At 43.1% G+C, this 21,650-nt stretch overlaps 1 protein-coding gene across 1 annotated transcript in view; it reads left to right on the top strand.

Moving 5' to 3' along the window:
* The first annotated feature begins 5,016 nt into the window (after nucleotides 1-5,016).
* RAP2A (RAP2A, member of RAS oncogene family) overlaps nucleotides 5,017-21,650 on the top strand; it is a 33,917-nt gene continuing 17,283 nt past the window's right edge. Inside the window, exon 1 of the mRNA XM_069879156.1 lies at nucleotides 5,017-5,363. Coding sequence (XP_069735257.1) covers nucleotides 5,050-5,363 — 314 coding nt within the window. The 5' untranslated portion in view covers nucleotides 5,017-5,049. The remainder of the gene's footprint in view (nucleotides 5,364-21,650) is intronic.

Consider the following 21,650-nt stretch of genomic DNA (forward strand, 5'->3'; position numbering starts at 1 on the left):
TAGAGAACTGTTACCCCAATCAATGCAGACAACTGACAACTGCAATTCAAAGCTGCAAATTTTGACTCTTACAATGAGGTCTGTGCAGAGCTGCTATCTCCTCTTTGCACAGAGCACCCCTTACTTCAGTAGGGCTTAATACAGACACAAAAGTCACCTCAGCACTTACATTAGGCTTTACAACTACAAAACAAAAGCACACCTACTATACCTTCAAAACCAAGGGCTCAGATTTCCCTAAGAACAAAAGAAAAAAACTTGACAAACCCAAACTGGTCTGCAAGCAATGAAGTTAATGAAACCTAGCTCCCATAACATGCTTTTCCAGTGCAGGGAGTTAAATCCATTCCACTCTCCACCAGGCTACAGATGGTGCTTGCTGTCACCAGTTGGGCTCTTGGGCCATCAGAGCTGCAACCCAACTGCTGCCAAACAGGACGGAAAGGTCTAGCCTCCTATCTCTTTACCAGTGCTCTCTGGTGGTTCCTGCTCTTCTCTAGGGAGAAGATACTTTCATGAACAAAGATGTCAAACACCTACAATTTTGCAGTCAGTATTAAAAAAAAAAAAAGGCACAATCTTACTGCTGGGTAAAAGAGCAATTAACAGCGTGATCACCTGAAAATGCTAAGGGCAGCATAAGTAAAGTCAGCCACCTTCACTCCAGTTAGTTGCATCCTGAATTTGGTAACAACTTCATAGGCAATTCAAATAAGACAATTAATTTAGCAAGAAATATTAAAGACTAAATGTAATCGCAATCCTTAACGCTGGCTGCACTTCCGAAAATACTGTCATGACACATGGTCAGGAGCAGTCCATGTGATGACAGAATTGCACTGCCAGCCTGGATTTAAAAAGATGACAGTAGGCAAAGATAGGAAATCCCTGTTGTCCTACTCATATGCACTTAAAAGAGCTCTTTACTATGGAGAACAAATAGATACTAGAAGAGTAGACAGGACCCATTTCACACATTCTCTTATGCTTCAGTGTCAGGAGATCATCATCAGCTTTCAGAGGGAGAGGGCTATAGATTTTCCTATTTTTCATGTTGCTTCAGTTTATAACTTGCTACTGGCACTGTTGCTACTGAGGAATTGGCAGACCCAGGCTTTGAAATGAAAATAGATCTTAAAAGCCTTGTTCCTCTTTTATATACATACTCTACTGTATAGTCAGAGGCTACAACAGCTAGCAAGAAAACTCAGGAAACAGTGTGTTGGTTTCTGCGTAAGATAAAAATTCAATATTCATTGAGAAACTCCAGCCTATCATAAGACAGTGTGGTTAGCTGCAGGCTGCTGAAGTTTGAAATAAGACAGCTCCATATAAGACATAAAAAGACTTGAGAAGTGAGCAATAAAACTGAATTTTCTGAACCCCACAAAGCCAGAAGAAACTTTACAGCACAGAGGGACTAGGTGACTCCCAAGTATCCTGTGAGAAGCTGCAAAGAATGTCATGCTGGGAAGGCAAGCTGTGGGCTGAGATATTTGCATGGCGAGCCTTCTCCAGTTCAATCTTCCGTGGCAGAAAGCTTCTCTTCCACTAAAATTTCTTCATTCACCACCACCACCCCTCCACCTCTTTGGTAAACAGCAAAAGACTAAGTAATGTGCATAAAGGAAAGACCGGCAGCACTTAAATAGCCCCATGTTCTCCACCTCACTATAAGTAACCCCGTATTTGTTTTTAGGGCCAAGCCTCCAGCAGGTATCACCTGACTTTTCAATGTTGTCCTTTCCCCAGATTAATCAAAATCAGCCAAGGGTGAAGGCTAGAAAAATAGAGCAATAGTAAGGTGTTCAGCCTCAACAATGAAGTGGCTGAGATCCTAGGGAACAGTCATCATCCATTTATGGCCATTCCTTCTAACCTCCATGCTATATATACTGTCCCTCTATATTTCAGTGTTGTACATGTTTCTTCAGTCCCTGCACACACCACCTCACTATCATTAAGTGAAAAAAAAAATGCTTCACTGACCATTAAATTTGGCAATCTATGAGGCTTTAACACCTGGTGTAAATCTTTCCAGTGGGAACATCCCTGTTACCTTCTTCTGAACCATTGCCTTCTCACTCTAATCATCATCCTCATCACAAACTGGCAGTTGACAGCTTCTTTCTGAGAAGTACGGAACATCAGGAAACTGCTCCAGTCTCAGGATGAGTAAGAAAGGAAGACCAAATCTCCCCCTTTCATCATAAATCGCTTAAATCTATTTTGAATTATTGTATACCATCTTCCTGTTCTGAAAAACAAAACATATTAAAGCCTGTTAGACACGTTCATCTTTCACTGTTCTTAACGGAAGGCGAAACCCTCAGTCCTCTGAGATAGCTCTTAATTTTCTTATTAGATTATGATCAGTAGATCTATGCTCTTCTATCAGTGTCGTTCATCAGCTTAAATGCCTACTTGCTTGCATTTGACTCTACCCCAGCTTGTTAGTTACTCACAAACCTCCTCTGCATTTGCTTTTCCTAAGTTAATCAGACAAATATTATTAGTGTACTCTTGCAGATAAGCTTTATTCTTTTCCAGTAACCCTCCTGGGTGTATTTCTGTGCAAGTTCCTCTTTCCTGGACGTGGCTTATCAGAACCATCTCACTAGTCACCCACAACTCTGCACACACCAGAGTCATATTTGTTTTTTCACAACTACAGTAAATTGGCAGCTTCCTTTCATTGTCAACTGATACACACAGGTATTTTCCCATTCCTCTGCCAGAGGGTTCCTGGATTTATGCAACAAAAGAGTTATTAATCCATACATGCAGTATCTTGCATTTTGTGCTGTTGCATGTTCTTGTAGGCTCGTTTTTATTGCTCAAAGGTCTCAACTCACCAAGAGAAGTGAGATTATTCATTGAAATTATTACTCATTACTGACTAGACTGACCAGGCTCTGCAACATTTACAAATGGATTCTGACAGTCCCATAAAAAATTCTGTCTATCTCTTCGGTGTTGAATGTATTTACATCACACAAATGAGTGTGGGTGTGGGCTTGCTTTGGTGGTTTTTGGCTTTGTGGGCATTACAAGAAGCCAGCAAATAATGTTTCTGCTTCTACACAGACCAAAGCTATGGGCATCCCACTAGGACAAACTTGTTTTGAACCTTTACAGTTCAAAAAAACTCCCCAAGTACCCTCAAAACACAGAGGAAAAGCCAAACTATAACAGAAGGCCCAAGCAAAACACTAGAAAGCTCAAAGCACCACACATGGCAAGCACTTAACCAACAGACTCAGAGAAAAAAATGTGCTCCAAAATGCCAGAAATATATCTGCTACTCAAAAATTCCCAGTTAGGTTCAGAAACATGAAAACATGCCCACAAGGAAGCAGGCCTCGACTTGCCTAGAAAGCAGGCTGACACCTTAGGCCTTACCGAAGATGAAGACACAACAATGCGAAGGGGAAGACAGTACAATAAGAACACAACCCCAGGAGCAAGCTCCTTTTTTGACAGCTTTCAGGCAGAAAATCTTAACATTTCATCTGAACAGCAGACCAATGGCTCTGACTGAACCTTAGGCCTCTAGTGGAAATAAAGTCTTTTCTTCCAATATCAAATCGTTCCAACCAAAGGTGTTTGAGTGAAAAGAAAACAAGAAGGGTTAAGGTCTCTGCCCTAGTCAAAAGACAAGTACACAAATGCGAGCATCTTTCCAGAGTGATACCATTTGCCATAAGTTTTTTATGTTGCCTCATCAGCCACCTTAATTCATGCTATTATTTATTTGTCATATTTTTTCTCAAACTTTACCACCATCTTTCCCAGCCCTCAGCTGCAACCAGAAGAGTATAAGCAGGTGACACCCACCAACAAATTCCTAACAGCATCCCTTACAACCACAGGCCACAAGGGAACAACGACAGGATTGATGCGTTAGATTTTACGTACCCCGTTTATTTTTGTATACAAGAATGGGATTAACACGCTGACCTCGAGCTCTCTGCACACGCTTTCTGCCAGGACCAAAGCACCAGGAACTTAGCACGCCGGGGAGTAGAATCTCGGGAAGGCCTCCCTCACTCCCACCCACCTATTGGGACGATGAGGGGGTGGGAAGACAACCGCCCCGCACCCCCGACCCCAATGCGAGGCCAACACCCCCTCGAGGCCCGGACGAGCCCAGCGCCGCCACCGCCACCACCACCCTCCTCGAGGCTACCAAAGCCCCCAGCATCGGCATGGAGCGCTCGTCACCGAGCCCGAGCCCCCAGCACCGGCACGGAGTGCCCGTCACCAGCACCGACCCCCGGGCACGGCCGCCATCGCGGGCCCCTCACGGGCACTTCCGGCCGCGGGGCTGCCGGGGGCACTCCCCATTGGCTCCTCACACCCACCACGGGCGCGCGCCCGCCCCCCCCCCGCGCTCCCCATTGGCTCACCCCGCCCCCCCGGCGCTCCCCATTGGCTCACCCCGCCCGGCGCGCGCCCGCCCCGCCGCCTCTGATTGGCCGGCCGCTCGGGCTCCTTCGCCGCGAAAGCGTCGCGTTCCGAAGGCTTTTGGTGAGGGGAGGGGGGGCGGGGCCGCTTGTCTCCACGGCGACAGCGCCGAGAGAGAGAGAGAGACTGGTAGGAACGGGCGGGGCGGGCGCCCAATCGCGTCGCAGCCGGCGGCGTCACGTGACGCCGCGCCGCCCGCCGGTTGGCTGTCCGGCGGGGGGGGGGCGGGAACGCAGGAAGGAGGAAGCGGGGAGGGGGAGGGAGGGGGGTGAAAAACGCGGGTCGGCGCCACGTGACGAGGCGCCGCCCGCCCTCCCCGCTCTTTCTTCCTCCCCGGCGGCCCCGGTTGGCTGTTGCCGTGGCGACCGGGGGGGGAGGCGGGGCCGGAGCCGGCGCCGGCGCCCCACCCCGGCAGCGGCGCCGCCGCAGCCCGTGAGCGCGGCCCCGCGCCGCGGCCGGCAGCATCCGCCGGGCGGGAGCGCGGCGCGGCGGGGGCGGTGGCGGCCCATGGCGGGGGCGGGGGCGCCGCGGGCAGGTGCGGGGCGCTAGGGCGGGCGGGTCCGCGCTGGCGGCGGCGGGAGGATGCGCGAGTACAAGGTGGTGGTGCTGGGCTCGGGCGGGGTGGGGAAGTCGGCGCTCACGGTGCAGTTCGTGACCGGCACCTTCATTGAGAAGTACGACCCCACCATCGAGGACTTCTACCGCAAAGAGATCGAGGTGGACGCCTCCCCGTCCGTCCTGGAGATCCTGGACACGGCGGGCACCGAGCAGTTCGCCTCCATGCGGGACCTCTACATCAAGAACGGGCAGGGCTTCATCCTCGTCTACAGCCTGGTCAACCAGCAGAGCTTCCAGGACATCCGACCCATGCGGGACCAGATCATCCGCGTCAAGAGGTGACCTGCCCGCCGGGCCGCTCCTCCGGCGGCCGCGCCCGACGCCCACCTGCGGGCCGCCCGCTCGCCCCTGCGTCCCCTCCTCCTGCTCCTTCCTTCCTTCGGCCCCTCCCGCGCCCTCCTCCGACCGTCCGATCGCTCCCGTCCCACCCGTTCCCTTCTCCTCACTCCATCCCCTCCTCCTCCTCCCCCTTTCGCCCCGTTCTCCTGCCCCCCTCCTCTGTCCCATCGCTCCCATCCCCCGCCGTTCCCTTCTCTCTCCTCCATTCCCTCCTCCTCTCCCATTCGCCCCGTCCTCCTGCCCCCTTCCTTCTGCCCCTTCCGCCCCTTCCTCTGACTCATCAACCCCCCTCTCTCCCATCACTCCCACCCCCCCCCGGTTCTCCTCTACTCCCTCCATCCCCTCTTCCTGCTCCTTTTCTCCTGCCCCTTCCTATGCCCCATAACCCCCCTCTCTGTCCCATCCCTCCCATTTCCCCCGCTCCGTTCCCTTCTGCCCCTCTCTCTATCCCGTCACCACCCCTTCTCTTCTGCCCCTTCCGCACTCTCCTCTGTCCCATCAGCCCCCGTCCTATCACTCACAGCCCCCTGTTCCCTTCTTTCCCCTTCCGCCCCCTCCTCTTGCCCCCTTCCTTCTGCCCCTTTCACCCCACTCTGTCCCATTACCCCACTCTCTGTCCCGTCGCTCCCCTTCCCTCTGTCCCCTTCTCCCTCCTCCGTCCCATCACCCCCCACCCCGTTCCCTCAGTCCCCTCTCCGTCCCATCGCCCCCTCTTCCTCTCTGCCTTCTGTCCCCTGATTCCCCTCCTTCTGCCCCCCTCCCCCCCCCACTTTATCCCTCCGGTCCTCTCCTGACCCCTCCGGTCTCTCCCCAGGTCCCCTTCTCCTCCTCCATCCCTGCCCTTCTCCCCGGCTGTGCCCGGATCGCTGGCCCCGGGGGCTGCCCACGCCCTGCCCTCTTAGATCCCTTCTCCTTCCCCTTTCCCTTCCCTTTCCCGCCGTGGATGGCGGGGCCCAGGGCTCCAGCAATTCCCCCTGCTCTCCTTCACACCCCCACGCCCTGTTTGCTTTTGTGGGGCGATAAATTTGGGGTGGTGGCACTCTTCACCATGGCTGTTACCGGGGGTGGAAAAGCAGTTCCCAAATGTTGCATGGGGGTCAGTCCTCGAGTGCAGTTTCCCAATGGAGATGCCGTAAGCTGGTTTGGAAGGGAAGTGCCTCTGTTTTTGTGCAGCCCGCACGTCTTCAGAGGCAGATAGAGATCTGCCTTTTCAGGTACCTGTGTAGGCATTTCTGCCAACTTCCCACCTTTCTTAAAACTGTAGAAGGCAAAGCCTCTTTCTTGGTGAAGAGGTTATGGCTGTGAGTGTTAGGCCTTATGTTTGCTAGCATTTCTATTGAATTTCCCACGGTCGCGTTGCCAGCCCTTCTATGACAAGTGGATCCACAGTGGTGAAACACCGGTGTATAATGCCAGTTTGTTTTTATAACCACTAGGTTGTTTACATCTGCATCAATCAGTTAGATGTCAGCAGCTGAAATGCAGTCAGTCGTGCTGAAATTAAGGGTAGATGCACCATCTGAAATCATAACGACCGTTTTTGAACCATAGCATGGATGAGAAAAAGCCGCTGGCCAGATCATCGCAGGCAGAGATCTGTTATAGCCTGTGGAGAGAGGTGGTAATTATGTCGCAGAACTGGTTGTAGCTTTGTCTTGGACATCTGAAAGGGAAGCCCTAGTAAAATAACTTAGTTGGACCACAGTGGCTGGATTTGCATCTTAATGTAGAGTGGAGCATAAAAGGTGATAATGGCTAATCATAAGGTTGGGTATAGTCTGTTCACAGATCCTGCCATTCGAGACCAAGGCCCAGGGAAGATGTGTCTTGAAACTGGGGGAGGAGGGTGAACCCAGGGGGAAAGGAGGAGACAAAGCCCTGATATTTTTGGAAACTTGTGACTTTCTCATAGTAGGTGTTTCTTATATCCTCGTGATCTTTATCATTCAAGACTACCTTATGGAAGAACACTTTTTTCCTAGGTAGTTAAGGGTAGACTTTATTCATTAATAAATGCTTTTGGTTTTCCTGTATTTAGTCAGTGAGATAAATTCATTTAGTCTCTGAATGCCTAGCTGTGATTTTGCAGCTTGCATTGTGCCTTGCAGTGGAGTATCTGCATTCAGACCCCAGCTAACAATCTGTGGATAGGTGAAGCAGAACAGGAAGCAACTTCTACTTCCACAGTTACGTTGACTCAGCATTGCTCAAAGTGGGTCTAAATGCTGCTCTTATTTTTCTTCTGCCATCTCTTTTACTACAAGTCTTGGACATTTAGTGTTTCGTTAGGTACTTTGTGAAAGATGTCTTTCACGTTTTAATCCTGAATTTTGCTTCTACAAAATCTAAAAGCAGATGAAATCCTGAAAACTTAGCAAGTCCTGAAAATGTGAGTTGAGTTGTAGTTGAAAGGGATGTGCTATTGACTTGTAATATTAAAGATGTAGTTTCAGCAAGTGTACCAGATCCTCATCAACTTTTCTCATCTTACATTTGTGGATTTTAATGTTGCTATGTTTTGGAACTTAAGTTCTCAAGCTGTGTAAGAGCTAATGTGCCATTGACTTAAGCCTGCATCCTTTTTGCCAGTTAAACTAGAAGAATGCGTATTTACAGATATAATAATTTAGAAGTCTTGTACAGATACATATAATTTACAGTTGCACAAAAACATTTATTGTTGAGAGTCAAATAATCATAGTCCTGTTTACTTAACGATCTAAAAATCTCTGAACTTCCATTGTACCTGGAAAACCAATCAACCAGGTCTCTAACTGGTAGGTATCTCTGCATTTTATGTGTTGTCCTTGCTATTCTTTTCTGGATAAAAGAATCCCTGTGTTATTACATAATTGGAGAGTAATTTTAATTACTCTCCCAAGAAATAGAAAAGCCAGGTGAAATTCCCTCCTGAATTGAGATGCACGCTCGAGTCTTCTGATTCCCTGGCCTAACTGCCATGTACCAGGCTAAATTAAGCAAAGGGAGTCCTTCACCTGATGAAGCTGAGTTACTTAAGAGGCATCAAGGACATGTTCATGAATGAAAGAAAGGAAGCCTTTTTTTAACTCTGAAGATAGTGGTTAGAAGAGGTTGAGATGGCTCTTGCCAGTATAGTTTCTGCTCTCATTTAATGGCTGTTTAATATTAAAAATGCATAAATAAGCTTAGAAACAAGGCTGAAATCCAGGTCTCCCAGTTTGCAGAGAAGCCTTCTAATGGCAATATTATAAAGTCAAGCTTCCTTGTGTACTGTGAATCGTAGGAGCCTTGCATCCCTCTCGGGCAAGGTGCGCACCTTTAACCAGAGTAGAGGATGCCTCTATAGTTTTTAAAGAGGTAGTTAATGTTCTTTCCTGGGAAATGCTTTAAATGTAAAACTAATTATTTGTTTCGAAGTAAATAAAACATTTTTGTCTAGATCTTTGAGTCAAGGTGCTTTACCTTCAATAAGGGAGCCCTGTCAGTTCTGAGTAGGTGGATGCACCCCCAGCTATTTTGACTAGACGTAGGTTGAGGAGAAGAAGGTTTAAGAAGTGCTTTCTGTACTCTGGGCCAGCGTTTCCCATTGCACAGGCTGCTGCCAGCATTGGATAAAGGATCTAGGAAGTACAAAATCACAGCTAGCTGCCATTCTTACTCCTCCAGGTGCTGTGTCTTACAATAGTTTCTACCCACAGAGTGGCTTTGGCTATAGCTTTTGTTGTTCAAAGTAATCACTTCTGCAATCAGCTCTTCTTGCAGTGCTTGCAACAAGCCCTGCTTATCTGGAACGTGTGTTAATACAGGTAGGGGGGCAAGGAAACTGATGAAAAGGGGATGTGTTGTAGATGAGTGAAGCTGTGGACGCCTTGTTTTGCTGGATAAGGAGGTTAATCAGAAGGTAGGGGGTCAAGGGATTGTGTCCTAAGGTAGGGCAGGGGATTGTAAAGAAACAGGTCAAAGGTATAGGGTTGGTCTCTGGGTTTAGGAACTTATGAGTGCCTCCATACTTGTTTCAAGCTGTTATCACTGATAATAATAGCTAAGTAAACAGTTTAGAAGCTCCTAGTCACTGCTTGCCTGAAACACATTGTTCCAATCCCACAATCTTTCAGGCATCTAGTACCCATTCTTGAAGCCCTCTTGTGCCAAATATGTACATTAAGCCTAATTTGTTCTGATTCTGGCAAATCCTGAGGATTTGAACAGTTAGGAAGGCAGACTGTACGTAAGCGTAGCATTTTTTTATATCGTAGCTTTGAAGGTTACTCCTTACTTTGTGTATACAAAGAGGTATAAAGGGTTCCAAGTGCTGCTTTACTGCCTCCTGCTGAGATATTACACAAAACGTGCTATCTGTGCATTTGTAGGCACTGCAGCTCTGGAACCTTCTTTCTCTCCAAAATGGATTTGCAGGCTTGGCAGCAAAGAACTGTCTGTTACTTACACTGCAGACAGAACTAGTTTCAGAATGAACTGTTTTCTGGAGAAACCTTTTATTTGTTAAGAGCAAAGCTAAACTGGATGAGTGGGCCCATGCCATTGAAGGTCTGCAGTGAAGTAAGAACAGAAGTCATCAAATGAAATGGATTGGAGCGGTGCACCCTAGTTAGATTATTGAAGTTTAGAAAGAAGTAGTGAGTATGCAGATTAAGAAATTTAACTTGGTTTGTGGAAAAATCGGTTAGGTAATTTCTAACATTGTTGTGTTTATCTTGTGTGATTAGAAAGCTCTTTGAGAAGAATCTGCTGATATTTACAGTACACTGAGTTTTAATTTTGAATATGACTTTGACAGTATCTTTCTCCCATGGAAGTATGTTTAAACCTGATTGGGTATGTATCCTAGCTGCTTTTGTAGCCTTCAGTAAAATAATTTCTCAATCTGTTCCTCAGGCTAGAACATATATGTGTATTTATTAGAGCCTTATGACTTAGAAAAGTATTATTTCCATTCAAGCAGAAAATTAATGCACAGAAATAAATAACTCTTATAGTTAATTCACAATTCTTTGATATAGTTTCTCTAGATATCTGACCAGTACTTTAAAGACAGGACTCTTCTGTTGATGGTTTGGAGAATGTAACAGATCTACTTAAAGCAATTTTTTTAGAAATGTTTTATCTCAAGTAGTGAATAAAATATAAAGTTTTTATCATTATTCTGTTGCTTTTCTCTAGGAAATGAAGGCTAGAAAAAGTATTAATTTAGATCTTTAAGAATGCACACTAAATGATATAGGTATATTGCTGTGAAATATCATAGAAATGTGCCTGAGTTGCATGTGTTCTTGGTGGTGGTAGTTATCGTGAGAATGAAAGTCTGCCTCCTAGTCTAGGGATCATTTGTGGTGATATGAAACATACAGGAGAGGTAACTATTGGCGTTTATTAGTTATGAAATCAGCATCTTGAGTCAATGTTAATTGACATATTTAGTGACTTAATGGTGAGTAAGTCTGAAAAACTATACTTGAAATTACAAATTGCTTAAATGCCTAGTTTGAAAATGTTGCTTTCCAAGTACTATGAAAACTAAGTATGGTTTTCATTCAAAGATCATCTAGCACGTTGGCTCCAGATCCTGATTAAAATGAGATAATATGATCATACAAATGACTTTCAGTACATATTTTTGAAGAGTTGAATTAGTTTAGTTCTTCATCTCTTCTCTGTAATAAGTACCCTTTAAGCAAGTTTGACTTTAACAGTTTTCTGAAATTCCATGTATTTTTTTATTTTAAAGAAATATTTTTCTAATTTTGAGGACTATTTATAGAATTCATCATACATGGTGCTATGACACATTCAACCACAAACATGGCTTCAGCCTTCCAGGAAAAAATATCTAAGAGTTTGGAAGTGAAATTTGGAAAATACTATTCTTTCTGAAGTACTGTATACAAAAGGTTGACAAATGTCTAGGGACCTTCATAGGTGCTAGGTCTGTAGAGATGTTAGAAATAAGAACAGACTGAAGTCCTGATGTCTTTTTTTAGCAGATGTGTTTGGGGTTTTGTTTGTTTGTTTGTTTTTTTCCTTGTAATAATCTCAACTAATGTACTCATCTTTCAGTAAAAAAGGCAGGCAGGTAACAACTATGCCCTCCTTCTCTGCAGGATGCTTTGCTGAGCTGCCAGCCACTCCTGTGCACCCATCACATGAAACTTAGCACTTTATTGCAAGAGCAGATTAATAGATTTTAAATCCTGTCAAACACTTGTACGTGTTTCTGAGAAAACGTGGGAAGTAGAATGAGATTCTGACACAGTGCAGACATCGACTGTTGTGTTAAAATAGTTAAGTACAACAGAACAGCTATACTGGCCTCACTTGGTTTTTTTGGGGTGGTGGTGGATTTTTTACTGGGTTTTTTGTTTGTTTGTTTGTTTTTTAAGGTACGCCTATGGGTAGCTGTTTCTTGGATGAAAACCTTATCAGTTTACTAGAAGAAAATGCCAATGTTTTAAGCATCTGTAGAGCTCTGCAGAAGTGGTAAACACAAGTAGGCGTTCATATCAAATTGATGCTGTATATAACATCAGAGCCTTGAGCTGTATGGCCATCTCCTTTGTCTTGTTGCAGAACCAATACATAGACCATCCCCTAGAAAATGACTGTAACAGAATGAGTACAAGTCTGCAGGATACAGGACATTAAAGTAAAATTTATTAGGTTTTAATCTCAGAATTTTAGTTTCTCTTCATGCTTTTGTGCTTTTAAAATAAATTAACAGTGCTTCTTTCTGGCTTTATATACTTTAGATTTTAATTTGAGATTAATGAATTAATTCATTATTCTATCTTTGTTTTAATTTGAAATTAATAAATTAATGTCAGACAAAATTACAGGCTTCTTGGTTTAACTGGGGAACGTGTACTTAGTCCTCTAAAAAGTGTCTCTGATGATGTGCAATTTTAAGCTGTAGATTATATTCAAGTTGCTTTGCTTAGTATTAAACTTGCATGTTGAAGGTGCTCATGCATCTTCGGAACTTATTGCCTTTAATGTTTTCCTGTAGAAGCTTTTGAATTAAATTCCATACTTGCAGAGCTCTCTGGACTCTCCCCCCCCCCGCCATTACCCTCACTTTCTTAAGTAGCCTAAATATCTCAGATTAAGTTACTTGTGTGGAAATCATGAAAATTTGAGACAGTGCTTGTAACCAGAGTCTTCTAATAGATTTTTTCTTTTTTCTTCTTTTGGCTGCTGTCCTCACACCCCACCCCCAACTAATTCTATAGATGTTCCTTTCTAAGACTTATTTATTTTTCTTTGTAAGACAAAGTGACATGGTAGCTTCCGTATGTGGGCACTGAAAATAAATCTTTTTATCCCCTCCTGCTTTTTAGGTGTTCTTTGGACTTTTATTGAAAAAGCCAGGTAGGCAAGCTCCTTTCGTATGCGTGTTTAGTTTAGATTGTGCTAGTTTAGAGTATAGCATCTCTTTTTTTTATGATGCCTGTATCACTTAGCATCATTCTCTCTTTTCAGGTCTTAATTGCTGTGGTAGTTGATGTTGTTGTAGAGGTGTGTGAGTAAATATGGGTAGCTACAAATGTCAAATATTAGAATAGTATGTGGCAAGACTTCTTAAATTTGTTTCTGTTGTGCAGTGTTGCTTGATCGTGTCTGTATTGTAAAAATACTATTTAATGTATAAAAGATCAAGTGCTAGTGACTTTAATGGCTTCCGTAGTTTAGTGCAATAATACAGCATTAATGCTTGGGCTGAGTGTTTCCTATCTTGCTATTCATTGAGCTGCTTTGATACAGATTTTTGCAATGAATGTTTGGAAAAATGTGTCCAAAAAAATCATTTCTTATTAGAATTTCTTTTGCCTTTGAATTTGTTTTGCCTAGAGGACAACAATTCTTTAAATACTGTATTTTATAGCCAACACAGTTGGCAGTAACTTGCATCTTTTCTTTCAAAATAACCACGATTCTCTACGCTTTACTTGGATAGTGTGCATATAGAAACAAATTTTGTTGTTTGGTCATACATAAAACATTATGGGTAACATAATGTTTAGTTAAACCTCTTATGTTAGCAAGCAGACATACTTTTTGGACTGAAATTCCGAAAAAATACATTTTTTTGGCGATTGGAAGTTTTTGAATGAATAAAATTTGAAATGTCTGAGTGGAAAGTTCTCAAAAATCATTAAACCCATTCCTTTTTTTAGTTTTCCCCTTTAATTCAACATCAGATTTTTTTTTTTTTTGCACCTAAGAAGAAATCTGGGTTTACTGGTTATTTAATATCTCAAATATTACAAGTTTTTCTCAAATATCTCCCCTCCCCCTTTCTTTTTCTCCTTGTAAATTGTGTAGGTGGTACGTGATGATAACGTTTTGAGAGAGAATAGGGAAGCAATTGGGGAATGCAGTTCTAAATTATCCTGGCACGTAGAGACTTGCACAAAGATTTATGTGATTCTTAAGGTAACAAGAACTATAGCTATCTGCTTCTTCGTGTTCTCTTGTTCATTAGCTTCCTGCTGGTCTGTTTTTTGTTTATTTAGTTTTTCCCAGAGGTTTCCAATACAGGGCTAGTATTTAGTTTTTGCTGCACTAAGGCAAACGATATAGTGTAGGCACAGTTTACAATGATGAGTGCAACTCAAATGTTTTCTTTGTCAATGGTTTGCATTTTAGCAGCTGTGTTGTCTTAAATCCTAGTCTAGACAAGAGAATTAAAGGTGTGCTACGAGCACGTTATCCTTTCTCAACATTAATGTCATGGGGCTAGCTCAATTATTTGATGCTGTACTCTTTTAAAAACAAAAAAGGCAGTTGTGACAATATTTTAATTCTTGTCTTGATTGAACCTAAACCAAGTGAAAGATCAGGTGAAGGACAAAAAAAGGAGCAAATGTTTTTGGAGTTGATTAGCCTGTTTTGAAACATCACTTGCATCATGTAGATTGAGATTTAATGTCTTTTAAAATACTATCTTCTGCAATAAGTCAGGGTAATGAGGCAGACGTTAAAGCATTTTAAAATCCTAGAACGTAATAGCTTAGGGTGGTGGTCTGGGGTAAAATAAAATGTAAGTGTTTCTTTATAGAGTAGTTTGACTTTCTATTATTGCTCTAGTTAAGAGGTGGTCACCTTAACTAAAAGATTAATAGTGTTTGAGATTCCCATGTGAGGATCAACTCAACTGCAGTCTAATTGGAACTGGAAATGAATTGGATAAGGGTGCTGAACTTGAAGGGCTCCAAACCTTGTGAAGAAGAGCTTCAGTCCTGGCTTTCTGATTAATTGCAAGAAAAGAGGCTTTCAAGAAATAGCCACATAGATCGCCTCTGGGCTTTATGTGCGCTTGCTGTGATGAGCAAGTTTTAGTAGGAGAATGTTTGTGCTGTTTGCCCTCTTACTCCTAATATATTTTACTGAAAGAGCATAAGCCACGAGTGATCAACCTACTTTATCTGATTAGATCTGGTTGTAGTTTCCCACATTGCTGTAACATCATTTTAACTCCTGTATGAAGTCTCAGTTGAAACATTCTGTAAATAATTGGAATGCTTTTCTTTTTGAAAAGAGGTGAACTTTAGAAGACCTATCCAGAAATGTATAAATTAAATCTTTCATCAAAAAATTAGTTTCCTTACCATGATTTCAATTTAATTATTAAATTTTAGAAACTTGTCTGTTTTGTCCAAACAGAACAATTGACTAAGATGTTTACGTTTTATACCATTTTTTTCCAGAAGTTATAAATGAGTGGGGGAAAATATGGCCTTTTTTTTACCCACATCTGTATTTAATTGTATTTGGCCATGATGCAGAATCCCAAATGTGAATTTTTTTAACTAGGTGATAACAGTCCTTATTTCTGTATTGCTATTTGTACACCTCTTAAAGGTATTTTTTTCAATTTGTGGCTTACTTCCTACTGCCAGAAGGATTTAATGTTGTGTAAAGAGTTTTCCTAAGAGTAAGCGTCTATCTCCAGGTTCAAAATTTATCCCTCTTTTGCTGTAATAATTCTGCTGAAAACCAGTCAAATGGTGGGTTGAGTTTTTGTGGTTTAGTTTTTGGGGTTTTAATTTAGGAATTCATTTTCTTTTTGAAAATAATTTGAAGGGCTGAAGATGATCACCTTGAAATATTTCTTCTGGAGCATTTTGAGATGGGTTTCATAACCAGCCCTAACCCCTCCCCAGAACAAGCAAACTAATCTGAGTGCTTCTCATTCTCCAATCAAATCCAGGCTCTTTAAAGAAGGCATCTGCTCTGCTAGGCTCAGAAGCAGTTAGATTCTTGGTAGCTGACATGCAGGTTACTCCCTACAATGCCTGGAAGAGAGAAGCCTGAGTCACCTTCTTCTGTGTTAATGCTGCAGTCCACAAACAAAATCCAAATGGTAATTTGGATTGCTTTTACCAGTTTGGGTGTGGTGTTAGGTTTTGATGGGGAGGGATGGTGAGGGGATTCAGTGTAGTATTGCTTAAACCTGTTTGATCTGCTTGGGTTCTTTAGCAGATAACCTCCTCTGTATACAGTGGGAGTTTTGAGGGTAGGAGGGATTTGTTTCATTTTATACCAAGTGTCTATGGGATGTTGCCCAAAGCAGAATGGATGCGGGGAATACTAGCATTGATCTGACCATGCAGTGCACTGAGGAAATGCTTTTTCGTTTCTTTCTCCAGTGTCAACCTTCTCTTTTCTTATATTTCAATGAGAAATAAATGAGAAACAGGTCTTGCAAAGTAATGTAGTGTTTCTTTTCTGTGTCAGTCCTTTAGGAATGTGCTTTGCTCTGAGGTGTGTAGTCCTGTTGCAGCAAACCACCTAAATCATCTCCTTATGTTTGTAGTATCTCTCCTTTTCAGAGGCAGGCACTCTCACTGGTCAAAGCACTTAAATTCTGAAAAGGATTGGAGAAGAATGGAAGCCAGTATGTCATGATGAAGCAGCAACTGACCTTTCTTGAAATATTGCAGTCACCTGGACTAGGGGAGTCTTCTGGTGATCATTCACTGTATGAGATATTGACCTCGCAGTTTTGCAGTCACTTATTAATCTATAGTGAATAGGAGCCCTGAGAAATCCCTGGGTTTGAATATCTAGTATCTCTCTTCAGCTTCTACATCTGATCTTTTTCTGCTGTTGCCTCAGGATTTGTTTAGACCACATATTAGGAATATTCCTTCATGGAGAGGGTTGTCAAGCATTGGAACAGGCTGCCCAGGGAAGTAGTGGAATCGCCATCCCTGGAGGGATTTAAAAGCTGTGTGAATGTGGTGCTTGGGGAGACATGGTATAGAAGTGGGCAGTGTGAGGTTTATGGTTAGACTCAATGATCTTTAGCCTTTTCCAACCTAAATGATTCTTTCATTCAGTGAATTTGCCTTCATGTATTTGTCATGCCTTCATGGTGGTGCATCTTCAGCTGGAAGATTGAAGAGTATTTTCTCAACCTCACTTGTAGCTTAGTGGTTAGAGCGGTCTTCTGGGGAAAGCAGATCTGAAACTGCTGTGACTTAAGGAGGTCAATGGTGCACATCTTTCACCTCCTTGATCAGTGATGCAATCTCAAGAAAGCTTCAGTGTGTGACCATGTTGTGTTTCCAACGTATGGCTCAGCTGGACTTGTACAGATCTAGGCCTTCAGGCAGCTACTTTGTTTTGACCAAAACATCAGATGGATGTGGCCTGTCGAGAAATTAAGTGCATAGGCAGAAATTCTGTGGAATGGTCTCCTGGACACAGTTCTTTAAATTCTTCTGGAGTCCCAGTGTATTCATTTACCTCAGTTTTGTATTCAGGCCCAGAAATACTTGCCATTAGAATGTTTTCCTCTCTATACCTCCAGCTTTGTTCACATCAGTGTCATTCCGTATGTTTTAAACAGTGGATTCCTGAATGCCTCCATATGGATCTTGTTAGTATAGAATATTAGATAGAGCACATGCTTGATGATCATTTCATCCACAGCATGGGCTTGACACTTCTTGTACTTCAGATGCCTTCCTTCTCTAAAAAAGGAGCTGTATGCACAGGTTATGTTATATAGCTGATTGTCACATTGAATTTGGAGCAGAATCTGCTTAGGTGGCTATCCTCGTACGAATGATATCATCTGGGGCATGATAGACTCTTTCCTAGGAAGAAAATGGAAAAGGAAGCAGGAAGAAAAAGGTGATAGCCTGTCGAGCCCACAGAGTTCTAATATTAAATATCAAATGTGAGAAACTTGATTAATTAGTCTTTTCAGAACTCTCTTCTGTGTTTACAGTAGTTTGGATCTGCAACCTCACTTAACTTGCTGAGCATCCACAGCTTTCAGTGTTGCCTTCATGTAATCTGCTTCTCCAGTAGGTTTACGTTGGCAGTGTGAGAATAGATGGCCTTCTGCTCCTTGATCCTCAGTTTTGCATAAAATTTAGGCCTGACAGCATGTTCTGGAATTTCACTCAATCCAAATATTCCCATATCTCATTCAAGTTGTGGAGAAACTGCCTGTTGATCTGGTGAATGAGCATTTATGTTATGATGGGATTAGGTTTGAAGAACCCGCTGCTGCCTTTAAGGGTTAACGCTATGGATCAGATGATAATTTTGCCTGAACTGTGTGAATAGATATTCAATGGCCTTGCCTCTAGCCTGGCACTATATACGTTAAAGTTGTTCTGTCGGGGATTAGGTAGCCTCTTTTGCTTAACAAAGTATCGTTGTTTTATAGTGTAGTTGCTGCAATATCTGATGAGTCTGCTTACCATCTAGCAGCGTTTAGTCAAACCTCTTGTAACCTTTCATTTCTAGTGTTCTCTGTAACCAGATTTCATAGCAACCGAAGTCAGATGCTTGCTATCCATCAGATGATCAGTCTGTCAGCAACTGTTGGCAAGGAATGATGTTCTTATTACCACTCCAAGTACCAGTTTTCACTCAAAGGTCTGGTGTTATAGTGGAAATTGTCCTGCTGCCACCAGGCCCTGTGCCTCAGGTTCTGCACTGACCATGTAATTTGAGGATTGCTGGACTTGATCTGCATCTGTGCAAGGGTGGTTTTCAGGAACTACAGTGAGTAAATGCAGTCCTTGGACAGCCTCCTGATGGAGCAGAGCTACTGTTCTTTAAATCTTGTTGATTTATGCTGTCGTTTACATTTGTAATTGCCCAGAATTCAACTACTGGACAGCTGTAATGGTTTATAGATAGGACATATAACGTGAATGTTTAACTAAATGCAGGGGCCTTTCTCAAGGGGAGGAAATGACTGGCACTGTCATACTGCAGGCAGTATGAACCCTCAGTCACACTACAAATATATAGTGGGTATGTTCAAAATGCCATTATCTGTCTAAAAATTGTATCACGAGAAGCTCAAGATAAATGTCATGGTAGACTGATCTGATGATGGAAGGGTGGTTTCTCCTGACTGCTTCCTCTTACTACTCTTAGATTAAACAAATCCACATAATTCAGGTTTTACCTCCCAGAGTTTGATATAACTGTGTTTTGAAAAGGAAAATAAAGTATATGGATAGCTTGGGTCAGAGTACTTGAATGTAAAGGGTCCAGATTTCTCTACAACATAAAGAAAAGAGAAGGAGGTGACACGCATACCATGTATTGCAGGGTTAGCTGATGTATCTATAGGCCCGATAGGGAGGCAATGGGTGGGGGGGAAATGGTTACAACGTTTTAGCTGCTGAGAAGAATTGCTACCTTGTTGACTCATTGTAGGAAAGAAAGTAACTTGCCCTTAGTAAGTTTGGGGATGACACTAAGCTGGGAGGAAACGTGGATCTGCTTGAGGGTTGGAAGGCTCTGCAGAGGGATTGGAGGAGGGCGAGGCCAACAGGATGAGGTTTAATAATGCCAAGTGCTGAATCCTGCACTTGGGATGCAACAACCCCAGAAGAGTGGCTAGAAAGCTGCCTGACAGAGAAGGACCTGGGGATGTTGGTTGACAGCTCACTGAATAAGAGCCAGCAGTGTGCCCACGTGGCCAAGACGGCCAATGGCATCTTGACCTGATAACAGAAACGGTGTGGCCAGCAGGACCAGGGAAGTGATTCTGCCCCTGTACTTGGCATTGGTGAGGCTGCACCTCAAATACTATGTTCAGTTTTGGGCCCCTCGCTACAAGGCAGACATTGAGGTCCTGGAGTGTGTCCAGAGAAGAGTAATGAGGCTGGTGAAGGGTCTGGAGCACAAGTCTTATGAGGAGCGACTGAGGGAACTAGGGTTCTTTTAGTCTGGAGAAAAGGAGGCTGAGGGGAGGCCTTATTGTCCAAAACTGCCTGAAAGGAGGTTGTTGTGAGCTGGGTGTTGGTCTCTTCTACTAAGTAAGAAGTGGCAGGATGAAAGGAAATGGCCTCAAGTTGTACCAGGCAAGGTTCAGATTAGATATCGGGGGAAAAAAAATTCATTGAAAGTGTTATTAGGCACTGGCATAGGCAGCCCAGGGAGGTGGTTGAGTCACCATCCCTGGAGGTTATTTAAAAGACAGGTAGATGCGGCGCTCAGAGATGCGGTTTACTAGTGGATAGATGTGGCTGAACTCTGTCTCAAAGGTCTTTTCCAACCAAACGATTGTATGATTCTGTGAAAGTAGGATTTTGAAAATGAACAAAGTTCACCCTGTGTTCTTTCCACGGATTCTCAAGAACTTGGACATTAAGTGTGATTTGTTGTTTATTTGCAGGATATTGCTTTTTATTTTTTCTTTATCTTATTCTAGCCTTCAAACTGTATTCGGCTTAAATATACAAAAAAGCATCCTCTTTTAAGTTGAGATGAGTGTATTCAAGAAAGTAAAGGTATGAAATCACTGAACTTTGCATATGTTGAATTCTTCTCCAGATGGTTTTATTCAGAAATAGTGACTAGTGTCATGGTAGCCTCATCTGCCAGAGAGGGACAATGGAAAACTCAGTCTTGGATGACAGCTGAGAAGGCACGGCTTGAAAGTTCCTTATTACTCTAAAATTAAGAAATTGTATTGCCTTCCTAGCTGGGATAATTGGAGTGGTAATTGAAGTCTGCATTCTTCTCCCAGAGACGATCAAAACACCTTCCTTTGAAAGACTTTCTGTCTGTCAGCAAGAAATGTGGTTAGATTAAAAGGACTGGGAACAGTCTAGGCTTCGCACCCCTGAACAAACTTTCCTGTTAATTGAGGTGGCCTTTCTGCATTGGACAACTTAATGTAGAAAAAATAATTAGTGGACTATTTTCAGGAAATGCTGGTTACTAATTAGTGATTCAGTGGAAGTGTAATGGACACTGAGGTGTGTGGTACCTCTAAACATAGGCTGTTTCTTAAAAGAAATCCAACTTTCTCAAATATTTTCTTACCGTTATTACTGTCGCTTTTGAGGGTTAAATATAAAAATTATCATCCTTTCTGTACCTAGAATGTGACAAACATTTAAATATCGAGGTAGTATTTTGTTTCTCAAAATAAAACAAAGTGTGTTATACCTTAGCATCTTTTACAAACTGTTACCCACCTAAATGCTGCTACTTCAAAAATAAGTTTACTTGGAAAGAGACAGCTAGAATGTGCCTGTAGGGGTGTTTTGTTCTTCCAGCCTGTAGGGTCAGGAGCCAGGACAAAAAAACACCTGGTAGATTTCACCAGGTTCTGTGATTGTTTTCTGCTCAAAATGGTTTAAAGTAGGCTTTGTCCACATATGAGGATTTTGTCACTATATTACTATACTGAAAAGTTTGGTTAAACCAGTATAAAGCCACAATATTGAAATGGGTGTCCATATGGGAATTTACATCTTAAAGAAGTTTTGGTTGGTGTGGCTTGGGGAGGAAAAAAAAGTCAGTAAGAGTCAGACTCTTGTTATGAAGCTTTTATACCTTTTTATTTCTCCCTGCCTCTCTGACATGCATCTACGTGTTGCTTTTTGTGCTAGCTAGCAAAGGCCATCCTTTACGTCAGTTCAGTTGAATAAGTCTTTGGCTGACACAGGTCATCAACCAGCGTACAGGCACCGAGAAAGTGCCAGCACAGAGGTGCTCTAGTGCCCTAAGGATGCTGAGAGCAGAGAGCCCTGGGCTCTGACCCCGGGACGCTTGCTCCACTGCTGATGCAGCTTTGGCATTGGCTGAAGCAGCCAGGTGCCTAAAGCCCCAGAGGTGCAGAGGCTAACCTTGCTTGTGCAGACATGGCCTAATAGCTGATAGGGCTTAACATGTGCAAGATAAAAAGGTCTTCAAGGTGACCGCGTGCCACGACGTATCTTCATAGACAATAAAAAGGC

The sequence above is a fragment of the Phaenicophaeus curvirostris genome, chromosome 1 (genome assembly GCF_032191515.1).
Source record: "Phaenicophaeus curvirostris isolate KB17595 chromosome 1, BPBGC_Pcur_1.0, whole genome shotgun sequence".
NCBI classification, from domain to species: Eukaryota; Metazoa; Chordata; class Aves; order Cuculiformes; family Cuculidae; genus Phaenicophaeus; species Phaenicophaeus curvirostris.